This window comes from Chelonia mydas, chromosome 23, assembly GCF_015237465.2.
Source record: "Chelonia mydas isolate rCheMyd1 chromosome 23, rCheMyd1.pri.v2, whole genome shotgun sequence".
NCBI classification, from domain to species: Eukaryota; Metazoa; Chordata; order Testudines; family Cheloniidae; genus Chelonia; species Chelonia mydas.
In genome coordinates, this window is record NC_051263.2 from 3,879,975 (window position 1) to 3,893,348 (window position 13,374).

At 50.3% G+C, this 13,374-nt stretch overlaps 1 protein-coding gene across 5 annotated transcripts in view; it reads left to right on the forward strand.

Moving 5' to 3' along the window:
* The window catches only part of TIMM50 (translocase of inner mitochondrial membrane 50), a 46,893-nt gene that overhangs the window by 27,343 nt on the left and 6,176 nt on the right, over positions 1-13,374 (forward strand). For all 5 annotated transcript variants that reach the window (XM_037884716.2, XM_037884715.2, XM_037884714.2 and 2 more), the window contains exons 5-8: positions 5,847-5,905; positions 7,939-8,058; positions 11,082-11,186; positions 12,860-12,958. In XM_037884716.2, coding sequence (XP_037740644.2) covers positions 5,847-5,905; positions 7,939-8,058; positions 11,082-11,186; positions 12,860-12,958 — 383 coding nt within the window. The remainder of the gene's footprint in view (positions 1-5,846; positions 5,906-7,938; positions 8,059-11,081; positions 11,187-12,859; positions 12,959-13,374) is intronic.

Consider the following 13,374-nt stretch of genomic DNA (forward strand, 5'->3'; position numbering starts at 1 on the left):
GGAATGGGAGTATGTTTTGAAACCATGGAAAAGGGCTGGGCTGGGAGATTGTAGCAGTGCCAGAAATTCTGGCTTTGGAATCTGGGAATCTGCTTCCTCTTGCTCATCGCTTTCCTTCGTGGGTATGGGGAGAACAGAACTGCCTGCCTTGCCCGTGAAATGCTGATGGCACCTGCTGCTGTGCATCAAGTTAGTGACTATAATGAAATCTTGTGCTTTGGGGCTTCAGCGCTTACCTGCAGCGGAGTCAGGAAGGAATTTGTTCACCAGTGCAGTTTGGTTTGTTTTGTTTTCTTGGATGTGGAGGGTATTTTTCACCTTCTTCTGGAGTATCAGGCTGGCCGTTGCTGGGATGCGGTGGACCGTGCTCTGAGGTCTTGCAGAGAATCCTCTCTTAGCTGCCTGGCTGGTGCGTCTCACTCTCATGCTCAGGGTCAAACTGTTTGCAAGGTTTGGGGTCAGGAAGGCATTTCTCCCCCCCTTCCCCCTGGTCAGATTGGGAGGGACTTTGGGGTTATTGATTCCTCTGGAGCGTGGAACTCCGGCTGGGATCATCTGGGCCTGTCTCGCCTAATCAATTCCCTGCCACTGCAGAAGCCTCAGCCTCTCCTGTTCTCTCCCTGTGACTCAGTTTAGTTTTCTGAGGACAGAAATTCTTTTGGTGCAAGTTAAGTCATCGACTTACTATAGGGGCATCTGGGTGAAAATCAATGCTATATGTGAGGTCTGACTAGACGATCCGTTGGTCTCTTCTGGTCTTAAACTCAATGAAACTATATGGGCCCCAAAATCAGTCCCGTGTATCTCGCCCCATCTCCTCCCCTCCCTCCCCTTATAAAATTGTTGAAAGCGGGTGTAAATTTTGGAACCACAGAAGAGGACTCCTGGTAAGTGGAGGGGCAGTTTTGATCACTTTGGCGGCACAATCACAGAACTCTGTTCAAACCTCAGCCAGTTGGTGGGAAAGTTGCCTCTCTTATCAGGTTTACAGATATCTTCTCCACCCCCTCTCCCCCTCCACATAGGGTCTGTGTTTTGCTACTCCTTCCAAAGCTACATTCAGGGCAGTTTTCATACCCCACTTGGTTATACAAGCTATGGAATTATTTCACTGTGATATTGTTGGAGACCCATCTGGTAAAAATCCCAGGCCGACCGAGGATTTAAACTCTTTACTTTGGCTGGCTGGAAGCACAAATGTCTTTACCACCTTTTGGATTTAGGTGGCAGAGAAATCTGGGGGGAGAGCAGCTCAGTATATGGAAAGCCGGATTATAAATGTTAATTCTTTAATGTGTTTAAGCTGGATAGTGAGTGAGCAGTAATAAGTGTAACATGCTCAGCTCCCCCTAGGGAAAAAAAATCAAGAAATAAAGTAACTTTACAATTCTAATCAGCTGAATGAAAGAGCCAGGGTTTGAGCTGCTTCTCCAGAGCAGATGTACCGGTGCATAAACAGCGTGTGTGAGTCTCTTGTCGAGGGCAGAAGGTCAGGCAGGACTTGTGCTGGGATGGGAGGGTTAACAATTCTCCCTTCCCTACCCATCCCAGGGCATAGCTGCGGGGGGGAGCAGAGTGGGAAACTGCTGTGACACTGAATGAAGGGGCGGGGGGGATGTGGCGCTGTAGTATGTCTGCCCCCCAAGGGACGGGAGCCATAGGCTTTCCAGATGCCCTTCTTAGCCTGTTCCACTTGATGAGCGAAGAGCAGGGGCAGATTTCAAGAGAGAGAGCCCCATGGGGGTCAGAGCGGAGCGATGGGGAAAGGTCAGGCTCTGACGGCATCCTGTCGCAGCGCGGTTTCTCATACCTTCGTGCTGTCTGGCGTGCCTTCGCTTGCTTAAGATCATTCTGTCGCTGCTCACTCATCTGTTTCATGGATCGGCATGCTGAAGGAGCCATAGACTCCCCTTCTGCCAGGCTCTGGCCCCCCAAATTCACCCAGGCCCCAGCTCTCTACAGCCCATGCTTCCTACTAGGGAAAGCTTTCCATAGCTCCCTGATAAATCCCACGTGTTATTTCTGGATTTTCTTCCTACAGCGTGTTGAATATTCTGGATACCTACATCAACATAATGCCATTTGGTAGACCTGTTTTGGTGGTTTCTGTTGGAGCACACCTCTCAATCATACAGGCTGACTGTTGATTTGACGTTTGCAGTGTGTCGGTCTCAGGATATTAGCGAGACAAGGTGGGCGAGGTAATACCTTATATTGAACCAACTTCTGTTGGTGAATGAGAGCTCTGTGTAAGCTCGAAAGCTTGTCTCTCTCACCAGCAGAAGTTGGTCCAATCAAACCATGGTTTTTCAACCTGTGGTCCGCAGACTAAGATTTCCAAAGGGGTCTGCGCCTCCATTTGAAATTTTTTAGGGGTCCTCAAATGAAGAAAGATTGAAAACCACTGCATTAAAAGATGTTACCTCACCCACCTTGTCTGTCCTTTTCACAGCATTTAGGAGCATAGTCCTACCAGACGGCAAAGATCTGCCAGATTGTGGGGTGGGGATGTATGAAGGGGTGGGTTACAGCCCTTATTCCAATCCCAATAATGCAGAATCTTAGTGAGAAAGTTTCAAGCATAGGTCTTGCTTCGTCCTACAGTTTGTAAGGGAAAATAGCAAAGCCCGTGGTGGGAGGAGGGGCTTGACTTTCTGAGGTACTGCGCTCCCACTGAGTTGAACTGGTGGGGGCTCAGCAAATCAGACCCTTTGTTATGTTACTTCTGCCCCCTCCCTAAAGGAGCCTGGAAAACAGAGAGGCAGATGGAACTTTGCTGAACATTTTCAAAGGCAGAAGGTCCGGCGAGCGGAACACTTTCAGATCAAACACGTACAGAAACACACAGTGGAGGCAGGGCCTGGGCTTTGTCTGCCCACGGACCCCTGAGAGCGCGTGAGCTGGGATAGGAAGCGCTTTTCACCTGCTCCGTTCAGCAGGCCTGGCATATGCTCCGTCCAGATTAAAAGCCATTTTTCAGTCAGTGGCCCATTGTCCGACATAATAGAAAACTCCCCCTCCCCGCTTTTCCTCTCTCCAAATCTCTGGCTAATTCTCCGAGCTCTTCCTTTTAGATTTAAAGATGTACGGGTTGGGGTTAACATAATTGTTTAACCACCATGCGCCAGCCATCATGTGACCTAGAATAATCTGTCAAGACACTGCAGACCTTTTCTTCACCTCCCCTGTGTGTTTGAAACAATGAGTACCTACTCCCCTGTAGACATGCGGCAGATAACTTTCCACTATAGAGCTGAGCGCCCTCTCCCCAAAGCTATTATATGTTCTCGGTTTTCCTGAGGTCATACTAAAGACTTAGCTCTTATGTAATGCTTTTCATCTGTAGGCTGCAAAGCTATTGTCCTCCCTGTATTACAGAGGGGAAAGCGAGGCAGGGAGCAGTGTGTGTGTTGTGTGTCAGTTTCAGAGCTCTGATCAGTTTCAAACCTGGAAATAGAATCCAGGTGTCCTGTCTCCCAGCTGCCTCCCCTGCATGCTAGAATTTTCAAAAGGGTGGTGTTTGCTTCAAAAATATTAATTGGTGTTGCAGATCTGTAATATTCTCCATGGAAGGGAAGGAGACAATTGGAGACAGAGTCCAAGTTTAAAACATGAACCCAGGCCAGTAAACGGTAAACTCAGTCACAGATGAGACTTGGTTTTAAAACCATATCCCTTTTTTTTTTTTTCTTCCTGATTTAACTTTTCCAGGGTGTGGTTTTGTTTTTGTTTTTGTTTTTTTCCAAGTGTTGCATCTGACAGACAGAGTCCAATGCAGCCTTGGCCATGGTCAGAGTCCCCTGTATGGGCCTGCGATTGACACCTGAATCCCGCTCTCAACAGCCCCATCGTCATCCGCCCCAGCTGCTCGGTCCGCATTATCATAACAATTGCCCCCAAATTATGTCCCATTCAGTGCGCCTGCCTTTGATTGATTAACTTACAGTTTCTGTTTGAATAACCCTGGCCGCTAAGATGGTAAAGCTGTAATCTCAGAGGGATAGTTAACAGCGATGGTGTGGGGACTGCGGACTCAGTCACACGCTCTCTACAGCCTGACCCCTGCTTATGGGAACATCTGAAGAGACAGGAGGCCAGTAATTGAAAAATCCATTCCTTGTGTGCGTTGGGAGGGGCAGAGGGATGCTTCTGCATATGTGAGAGCTACATCAGATGGTCTGGATTGCCAGACAGCAGCCCACGCTTCATCTGCTAGCATGGCGGATGATCAGAAGATACAGTTGTATATATTTGTTCCTACAGCACCGAGTGTTTTCCCTAGACTTCTACTTTCTAGACACAGCCTCAGTGCCCCCAAAAGAAATGCTATCCTTGGCGTCTCTCTTAGGGCAGCCTCCTTCCCTTTTAAAGGTACGGGCCGAGATTTCCAACCGTGACTAACGATTTTGGGTGTCTCCATTTTTTTTTTTTTTTGAGTATTCAGCTTGACCCCTTAAAGAGAGGGGGCCTGATTTTCAGAAGGATGGTGCTCCATGTTTTCTGAGAATCACCTTTAGTGCCTCAAGTTTGGGCGCCCCACTCCCCCGCCCCAAATCTCTAGACACTTGTGTAGTTTGGCTGTGATTAACAGCTAAAAACCATGTTCTTATACTGATGTGCATATGCCTTCCTTCCCCCTCCCCTCCTTTCACTCTCCATTCATCCCTAAATTCTGTTTGCCAGTTAGAGAATGAAATAGTTTGGGATAACTTGCCCCCACCTCCCACTGATGCAACAGAAGACCTTTATGATGCTTGTAAATAACGGAAATGAAGCATAAAATAACCAGTATATTTCAACGCATAAATTGCCACAAAATTTTTGCCAGTTTAGTTTCAAGTTCTGCTTGCTGTTACCTGCCTCCCCTGCCCACTGAATTACCTTCCACCCCCCTTTTTGGTGATGATGGAAAACAATTTTATGCCTCAAAACAAATTGCTGCTTGGGGCACTCTTGTGCCGGGCGCTGCACGCACCAACTGAGGTCAGGGCCCGCATTGTGCTGGGCACTGCACAGGCACGGAGTGGTTACCGCCACTCCTTGGGGGTGGTTTAATTGTGCCAGCGGGATAGAGCCAGCTACATGAGAGACCTTACAGAAGCACAGCCTAAGTCTAGACAAGGGGTGGGCTGGAAAATAGCAGCGTAAAGAGGAGAAGGGACTTGTCTATGGTCAGAGAGCAGGTTGGTGTTAGAGCTGGGAATAGAACCCAGGTGTCCTGAACTCCAAATCTGCAGCCCTGTCCAGAACCTGCTGCCTCCCATGCTGGTTGGCCTGGGGAAGAGGAGGAACAGACTCTTGAAAGACTGGCTGACATAGGATCCTATGTGAGGATGTTGTTACTTAACTAATCAGACCCTTTGCTGAAGCAAATTCTTACAGCATCACCAGTTCTGGGGTTGGTTTTCTTGTGCGGAGTCTCTTTGGTGGAAGTATAATTAGAAGAGTTTGTGTCCCTGAAGGGATCCATGGCTAATGAAATGATAAATTCTATCTTGTACTTGGCTTTCTGGGTATTTTATATGTTGCCATCACCGGTGCCTTTCGGTCACGAATAAGCAAAGCATGTTTGTGAGGGAAAGGAGCATTAACCCTATTTTGCAGGTGAGAAACTGAGGCACGTGACTTGGGCAAGATCTCCCAGGAAATCTGTAGGGAGCTTGACATTGAACCTCCACTCTAATGCCCCAAGCATCCTCCCTCCCACCCAGCCCATTTGCATCTGGTCCATTCAGAATCCCTAGCGAGGCAGGGATTCGTTTTCCTGCTAGCTGTGATGGGTGGCGTGAAGACTTTTCCCGCTCTAGATGCTGCTGCTACATGTGACTCTTCCTCTTCTCTTGCAGATCCAGTGGTGGTTCAGCAGCTCCGAAGGACGTATAAATATTTCAAAGACTATAGGCAGGTGAGTTGCTGCACAAACCCTCCGGCTGGTCTTGAATAGCTCACCAAAGGGCTGATCCTGGGCTCTGCAGTCAGGTAGAAACGCCAGCGTAAATTTCACGGGCTTGAGCCAAATGTAACTCTTGTGATTAGGAAACAGAGCCCCTCTCCAGATGGTTCGGGTAGGCCCGTTGCTGTTCTTTATCATTTGTCTTCTGATAACACATAGAGGCCCCCACTGCGATTGGGGCCCTCTTGTGATAGGCCCTATACAAACGTGTGATGAAAGACTGTCCCAGCTCCAAAGAGCTCTGTGACCTAATGCTGTCTCCGATTTGTAAAACGGCGTCCCTTCTCATGGATTTAATCTGGCCCCGGCATTCGAAGTTTGGCTTGAGAGGAAGGATGGCCCAGGGGATAGGGCATTAGCCTAGGTCTTCAGGCATCTGGTCATTTCCGTGCTTCGCCGTGGACTTCAGTGTGACCTTGGGCATGTCATTCAGCACCTCTGTGCCTCAGTTTCCCACCTGTCAAAGGGGGCGGGGCCTGATACTTCCCTACCACAGGGGAAGCCTGAACTAGTTGGAATCCAGCGGGTGACAGTGCAGCAGACCAGGTGAGCGAGCAGAGTTCGTACCCCGGGTCCGTGCCTGGCTTGTATCGCCCATGCTGTCCTGTCTTCCTAGCTGTTCTTACCCCCGCTAGCTGATTCAAGCCAGCTCCAGCAGGCTAACCCATGCCCAGCTGTCGCTGTGTAGACATCCCCTAAGAAAGACCTCAAGCCCTTAATGAAATACATTTCGGCTGACGGTTCTCATATTGAAAATTCGTAGATTCCAAGGCCAGAAGGGCCCACCACGGTCATGTATCCTGCCCTCCTGAATAGCACAGGCCAAAGAACTGCCCTCAGATTGTTCCTTTTGAGCTAGAGCTTTAAAAAAAAAAAAAAAAATCTTGATTTAAAAATTCCCAGTGATGGAGAATTCGCTGCAACCCTTGGTAAGTTGATCCAGCGGTTTGTTACCCTCCCGGTTAAAAATGCACGCCTTATTTCCAGTGTAAATGGATCTAGCTTCGAAAAAAGGTTTTCTCTTTGTCTTGCTGAGATCAGCATCCAGGCTTCTGTGATCTTCCCCCTACAACAGTTGACGCTGCCCCGAATGTGTAGGTGTCGAGCTCTCTGTGTTGTGAATGTCATCAGCTATTCCAGGGTAGAAACTCTCCAACCTGAACCGTGGCCTGTCCCTTACACCTTGGCAGCTAAAAATCTCTTCACACAAGCAGCTTGGTTCTCATTAGGAGCTCACGTTCTTGTTAACGCTCCCAGCTTTTTGAGCTGTCTTCGCAGGGAAGGCGGAAAGGCTGCTGCCAGGCACAAATGGATAGTGGAGGACCATTTTAGACCTCAGTTTAGAGCACTCGCGCTGACAAAGCGCTGTTCACGCTGGCTTTTTTCGTTCGCAAAATTTTTGTCGTTCGGGGAGGGTGTTTTTTTTCACGCCCCTGAGCCACAAAAGTTTTGTCGCTCAGTTTCCAGTGTAGACAAAGCCTTGGTTTCAGGGGGGCACAGCGAGTGCAGACTGTTCCAGGTTGGGAGGGACCTGTGTTCTCTGAAATCTCCCATGTGTTAGTTTTTGAGGCAAGCTGTAGCAAGGTGTTGACGGTGTTCTCCTGTTTCCTCTGATTAAACAGAAGCCTGGTACAACAACTGGGAGTCGCATGCGTTTTTTCCAAAGCAGATAGGTTACGAGGTCAGCTGTCAGAAACACTCAGGTATTCAGTCTCATGAGAATAGCATCTTGGGAACTAAAGCCTTTCAAGGAAGGAGGAAGTGCCAGTGGAGGGGAGATTTTTGTACAGCTCACGGGGCTCGACATAGAGGTGAAATGAACGATATCCGTGATGCAGGAATTCTGTATCTCGCCCATGCATGTTAATGCAGTGTGCCGGATAGCCATGTATAGTCATGTTCTTCTGCCTTGCTGCTCCAAGCTCCTCCGTATCTGGCTTCCTCACACACCTGTAACTCTGTCTTCCTGGGTCTCTTCCCTGCAGATGATTATAGAGCCCACCAGCCCGAAGCTGCTTCCAGACCCCCTGAAAGAACCATACTACCAGCCTCCCTACACCCTGGTCATTGAGCTTACAGATGTGTTGCTCCATCCTGAGTGGTCGGTAAGTCAGGCTCTCTCCCCTTTGTGTTCCCCTTTCTGGAGAGAGTGTTTCGGGGAGGAGGGCTCCTTCCCTCAAATTCTTTGAGTGGTGTTTCAAGTGCTTTCGCGACAGACATGTGACGAGAGGCAGTGGGTTACTGAGTTAGTTGAGATCCTGCTAGATCGTAAGTGAAATCTAGATTAGTGGTCCCAGCGTGGCGCCTGTTTCTTCCCTATACAGGGCCACTCTATAGGTTGACGCAACGGTCAGACCACAAGTGGCTTGCTAGGAAAAGACCATGGTACTGCTGGTCAGGAATGGGGGTACAGTTCTGTGCACAGAGAGCCCAGGTGGGTTGCAGGTTAGGACTGACTGGCATCAGTAAAGCTGTGTGTGGAGAGCCCGGAATTGGGGTTGCAGGGGTACACTTGGTCGGGATCAAAGAGCATTGGTAAAGCTCTGTCCTTATGGATAGTTCACTGACTTCAGCTGAACCGACCCTTGCTTTTATTCTGGGAGTGCTAGGTGGACTCCAGGCCATTCCCGCAGATCTGACAGCTGTAGCAAACAGAAGCTGTGCGTTGTACTCTGGACCCCGGTCTGCATGATCCTAAAAGCTGGCAGTAACTAAACCTCTTCTCAGCAGGCTGCTTCTGAGAGGAGGGAACATCTGGTTGTGGGGGAGCCAGCTGTGTGCCTTACACATGCAGGCCTTCTGCTGTGTAAATGGGTGTGGTGCTTCAGCAGATGCGCTGGGCCAAAGAGGAGAGGGTGGTGCCAGCAGAGACAAGGAGGAGGGATCGCGCTTGCTCCGTCTTTCAAACTTTGGGTTCCTCTCCAGTAGTCACAGCATCTTGAGGCAGGATCGAATGACTGCAGACAGTGATCCCTAAGCACGTAGGCCTGATGTCTGACCCAGTGAGTCCGGCCCTCCGGTTATAGCCTAAAGATGGAACAGAGCACCGACAAATGGAGAACTCGCCTTGCAGATCAAGCTGTTGAATCCAACCCCTTCCCCTCCCCCCCCAGCATCTTCATCCCAATCCAGTTTCCCCTCGGCAGTCATTAGATCACAGTGCACATCTCAGGGGTAGAACACGTCTTCGATCCACGTCTTGGGAGCTGCTGCTTAGTCTGGTTGTGGAAGTCCTGAACTACAGTGGTTCCCAAACTTTTCCAGACCCTGACTCCATTTGAGTTCCCCTTCTTGTAATGCGACCTCCTGGCTGGGGGGAGAAGGGGACCTGCCCTGCACTCACCCTGGACAGCAGCGGCTCCCGTGTCTTGCAGGGTTGAGCCCGGCATCTTCGCCCGGGTATTGTGGCCTGGTGCACATGGCCTGAGTGCCGCTTGGGTTTGGCCCATCCGTTGTCCCTCTGAAGATGGAGACAGCGGGGTGAACCGGTCAGATTTTACTGGCATTGTGACCTAGCACATGGGGTCGCGACGCCACTCCGGTGTGGCCCAGATGTCTCCCAAAGGTAATGGGCATTGCATCACGACCCACTTAACTACTGTGAATTGGACACGTTTAACTTGATCACAAATTGCTGTTTTGTAAGTAACCAAGGGAAGGGAGGCCGTAGAACTGGAGAGAAATGCTAGCATTCCAGGAGATGGTGGGAAATCCGGAGTTGTCTGTGGATTTGAAGGACAGCTGATCACTCTATTTCAGCAGGCTAGCCGGGCCAGGCCAGTCCTCGCTCTTACACAGAGGGGAACTTGTGGACAGAGCAGTGCTGCTAACTTCCAGTAGCCCTGACACCACTCGCGTGTTTGAGTTGCTAACTCACCAGCCACGGAGCAGGGCGTCTTTGGGATCTGAGCATTGGTTTAACACACAGTCTGTGGGGTTGTGGTCCACAGAACAGGCCTGCCCAGTGCTTGGGCCAACAAAGATGCCCAAACAGGTTGGTAATGAAGGGTTTGGGAGAATTGCATCCTTCCACTGGCTCCCCCTTCTCCATTGCATCAAACATAAGATGCTTGTGTTCATTCTCAAAGCCCTTCATGGCCTATCATAGAAGATTAGGGTTGGAAGAGACCTCACCTAATCCAAACCCCTGCTCAAAGCAGGACCAACCCCAACTAAATCGTCCCAGCCAAGGCTTTGTCAAGCCTGACCTTAAAAACCTCTGAGGATGGAGATTCCGCCACCTCCCTAGGGAACCCATTCCAGTGCTTCACCCCCCTCCTAGTGAAATAGTGTTTCCTAATATCCAACCTAGACCTCCCCCACGGCAACTTGAGACCATTACTCCTTGTTCTGTCATCTGCCACCACTGAGAAAAGCCGAGCTCCATCCTGTCTCTATCCCCTGACTGTCTTCTATAGTTCGGTATTGAGAAGTTAACTCCTGCCTCCGGTCGGCCCCTGGCACCAGCTGCCCATTTGTGAAATTCTCAAACATGCACCTTTGTGCTCTCGTCCATGCTTCTCCCTGTGCTTGGGAGGAGCTCTCTGTAAACATCCGTCCGATTAATGTCCCTCCGATCCCTCCTTTAAACTCCTTTCCCAGGAGGCCTACAGACAAATCGACTGTCGTTGGGCGGCTGGAGTGATGAGATCATTGGCTGCTATGCTGAGCTGTGTTGTCGTCTTGTTTCCTTGTACACCTCCCCCCATCGGTCTGTGCGTGTCTCTTGTCTTGCACTCAGATTGTCGGCCCTTCGGGACAGGGGTCGTCTTTTTGTTCGGTGTTTGTCCAGTGCCTGGCACAATGGGGTTCTGCTCCTAGGCCCTACAATAATACGGGATAAGGCAGGATGGGACTCCTAGGCGCTCTGATAATATGTGAGTCAGGGGGAAGGGGGCATCTCATGAAGAACCGCTGGCCTCTTTCCAAGACTTCCATGTGCCTTATTCCCCCTGTGTTCTCTCCATGCTGTGTGGCAGCCCTAGAGTGCTTGGCTGCTCTCCCTGCTGGACAGTGCGATGCCAGCCAGGCCTCTGATACCAGCCTCTCTGTTGAAAATCAGCTCCTGTCCTTCCCTAGCGAGTTGTCATCTCATGGCTTTTCTTTCTGTCCCTCCCTTTGTCCTCAGCTAGTAACCGGCTGGCGCTTTAAGAAGAGACCGGGCATTGACAGTCTGTTTCAGCAGCTGGCTCCGCACTATGAAATAGTCATCTTTACATCTGAGACGGGCATGGTGAGTGCTGTGGTGCGGGGGGAGGGCGGGTCCTGCGCCCCACGGGGCGTGATCGGTGCTGTCTTCTCAGACAGGTGCAGCTGGCATGCCCTGGATAAAAGAGGGGGTGGGGGAGACTGAAAGCTTCTCCAGCAGTCTCTGACAAACCAGGAAGAGGCTGAGCAGCGTACAGATGGGGACGTGCTGCGCTCTTCATGTTAGTGACTCTGGCAATGGGGCGGGCACCCTGTTTTGTGGCCCTTAAACCTGGCGGGGGGGGGTTGGTTTAGCCCAGTGTAGGGGTGTTGATTGTTTATACCCAGACCCCCAAGAGCAAGTGTCCCCCTTGCTGTGCTAGGCAAAATCTTTCCAGTGAGTCTCTGCATACTCTTGACCTTCCTTCAGTAAATAGCTGGGGCACGAATAGCAGAGTTTGGAACGTGCCGCTGCTCATTTGAATGTATATAGACCCCATCTTCTCCATTCAATCTGTTGAATTGGGGCTATTGCCGTGCTAATTTGGTGGAACTGTCCGCGAGAAGGGGGTGTGTTTGCGTCCATAGGGCAAAAAACCCTGCCCTTGTTGGAACCTACTGAGGGAACAGCATGCATCTGGCCAGCCGTGCTACCCTCAAAGCGCGTCAGGGGAATGGCTGGCCCATGCTGAGATCCAGCATAGCTTCCCCTTTGATGCACTGGGGGGTGGATTCCTGCAGGCTGCTCCCGCAAAATGCGCTAGCTTCACGAGAAATGTCTGAACCCAAGTCCACACCGGGCACTCCCGAACTCTGGTGTGCACAGCCACGGGGTGCCTCTCTGTCTCCAGAATGATTAAACGCCCCATTCATCGTTGCCCATGATATTTGTGTGAATTGTGGGCTAGGGAGATGCCAACTTTTGTGGGGTGTGCTGGAGACCTTGGTAATTACTAACCTTTGAGTAACCATGCCCTGTTCCTCTCAGCGTTCCTGACCAATGCCGTTTCTAGCCTCCTCCCCGGTGCACGTGTTTCTTGTGTTGCTACTGCCAAACTTGGTCTTCTGTGACACCAAGGTGCATGGTGGATTTGGGGGTGTGTCAGGGCGACCAAAAAGTGTGTCCGTTTGCTTTGCGTATATCCTGGAAGAAATGCTTGGGGTCCGTTAGTAAAGTTGGTCAGGAACTTTCCATCTGACTGATTTTCTGACGGAAAATGCCCTTTTTGCAAAATGGAAATTTTCCATGGGTAAATTTCTGTTTTACCCCCAAAAATGTGATTGCTTTCTGTTGGGAAAATCCGAATCCTGGCCCTCCAACTGCTCCTGCTGTGTCCCTTTCACGTGCTGCCTCCAAAAGCTGAAACGGTTTTGCTTTGCTTTTCTAAAATGCACTTTTTCTGGAAATCCCTTCCCAGGAAAAATGGCACCTTTTTGACCCCATTCAGGATGAGTTTTTTCCCCCCAAAACTGTTACATTTTTCACAGGAAGATATTTCCGTTTTCCAGCCAGCTGTATGCATCAGGTTGTCCCTGGCTTCTGAAACCTGTGCGTGGTTTTCTTTAGCTTCACCTACCTACATGCTACTGCTCAGAAGCTCTGTTGCTGACCCCTAATGGTTTTCAAAGTGTCTCTATGAGGGAAGAGCTGTGGATGCATTTAAGCCTGCAGAGTTGTCTGGTGCAGGCCTTGAATCACCCCTCTTCTTTCTCCTCCAGACGGCATTCCCCCTCATTGACAGCGTGGACCCTCACGGATTCATCTCCTATCGGCTTTTCCGAGATGCCACCCGTTACATGGATGGACACCACGTTAAGGTATCTTTACTGGGGGTTCCGGCTTGAATAGTCTCGCCGCTTCCTAGTGCGGGAGAGCCCAAAATAATCTCAGAACACATCTGTGCTGGAGTGAGCAGGAAACTGACCGGGTCTGAACGCTTCATGTGTTTTTGTGGTTAACGTGCTGCTTTCAGACTTTTGCCTGTGTATCCTGATATCCCCTCGCCCTCTAGCTCTGCCGATGCCCCCTCAGTCCCGTCCTGCCGCCTCCCCGGGCTGTTCCAGTCTTGGACTAATCTTGGACACAGCTCTGCCAGTCAACTTCAGCCTGTGGTCTTTCCCCATCAGAGGCTCACGATGCCGCGGTTTGTGTTGTGAGCCTCAACAGCTAAAAAGCGTGTGCATCTGAGCCTCTGTGCCAGCCCATTCATCCCTGTGGAAGCATACACCAAAAA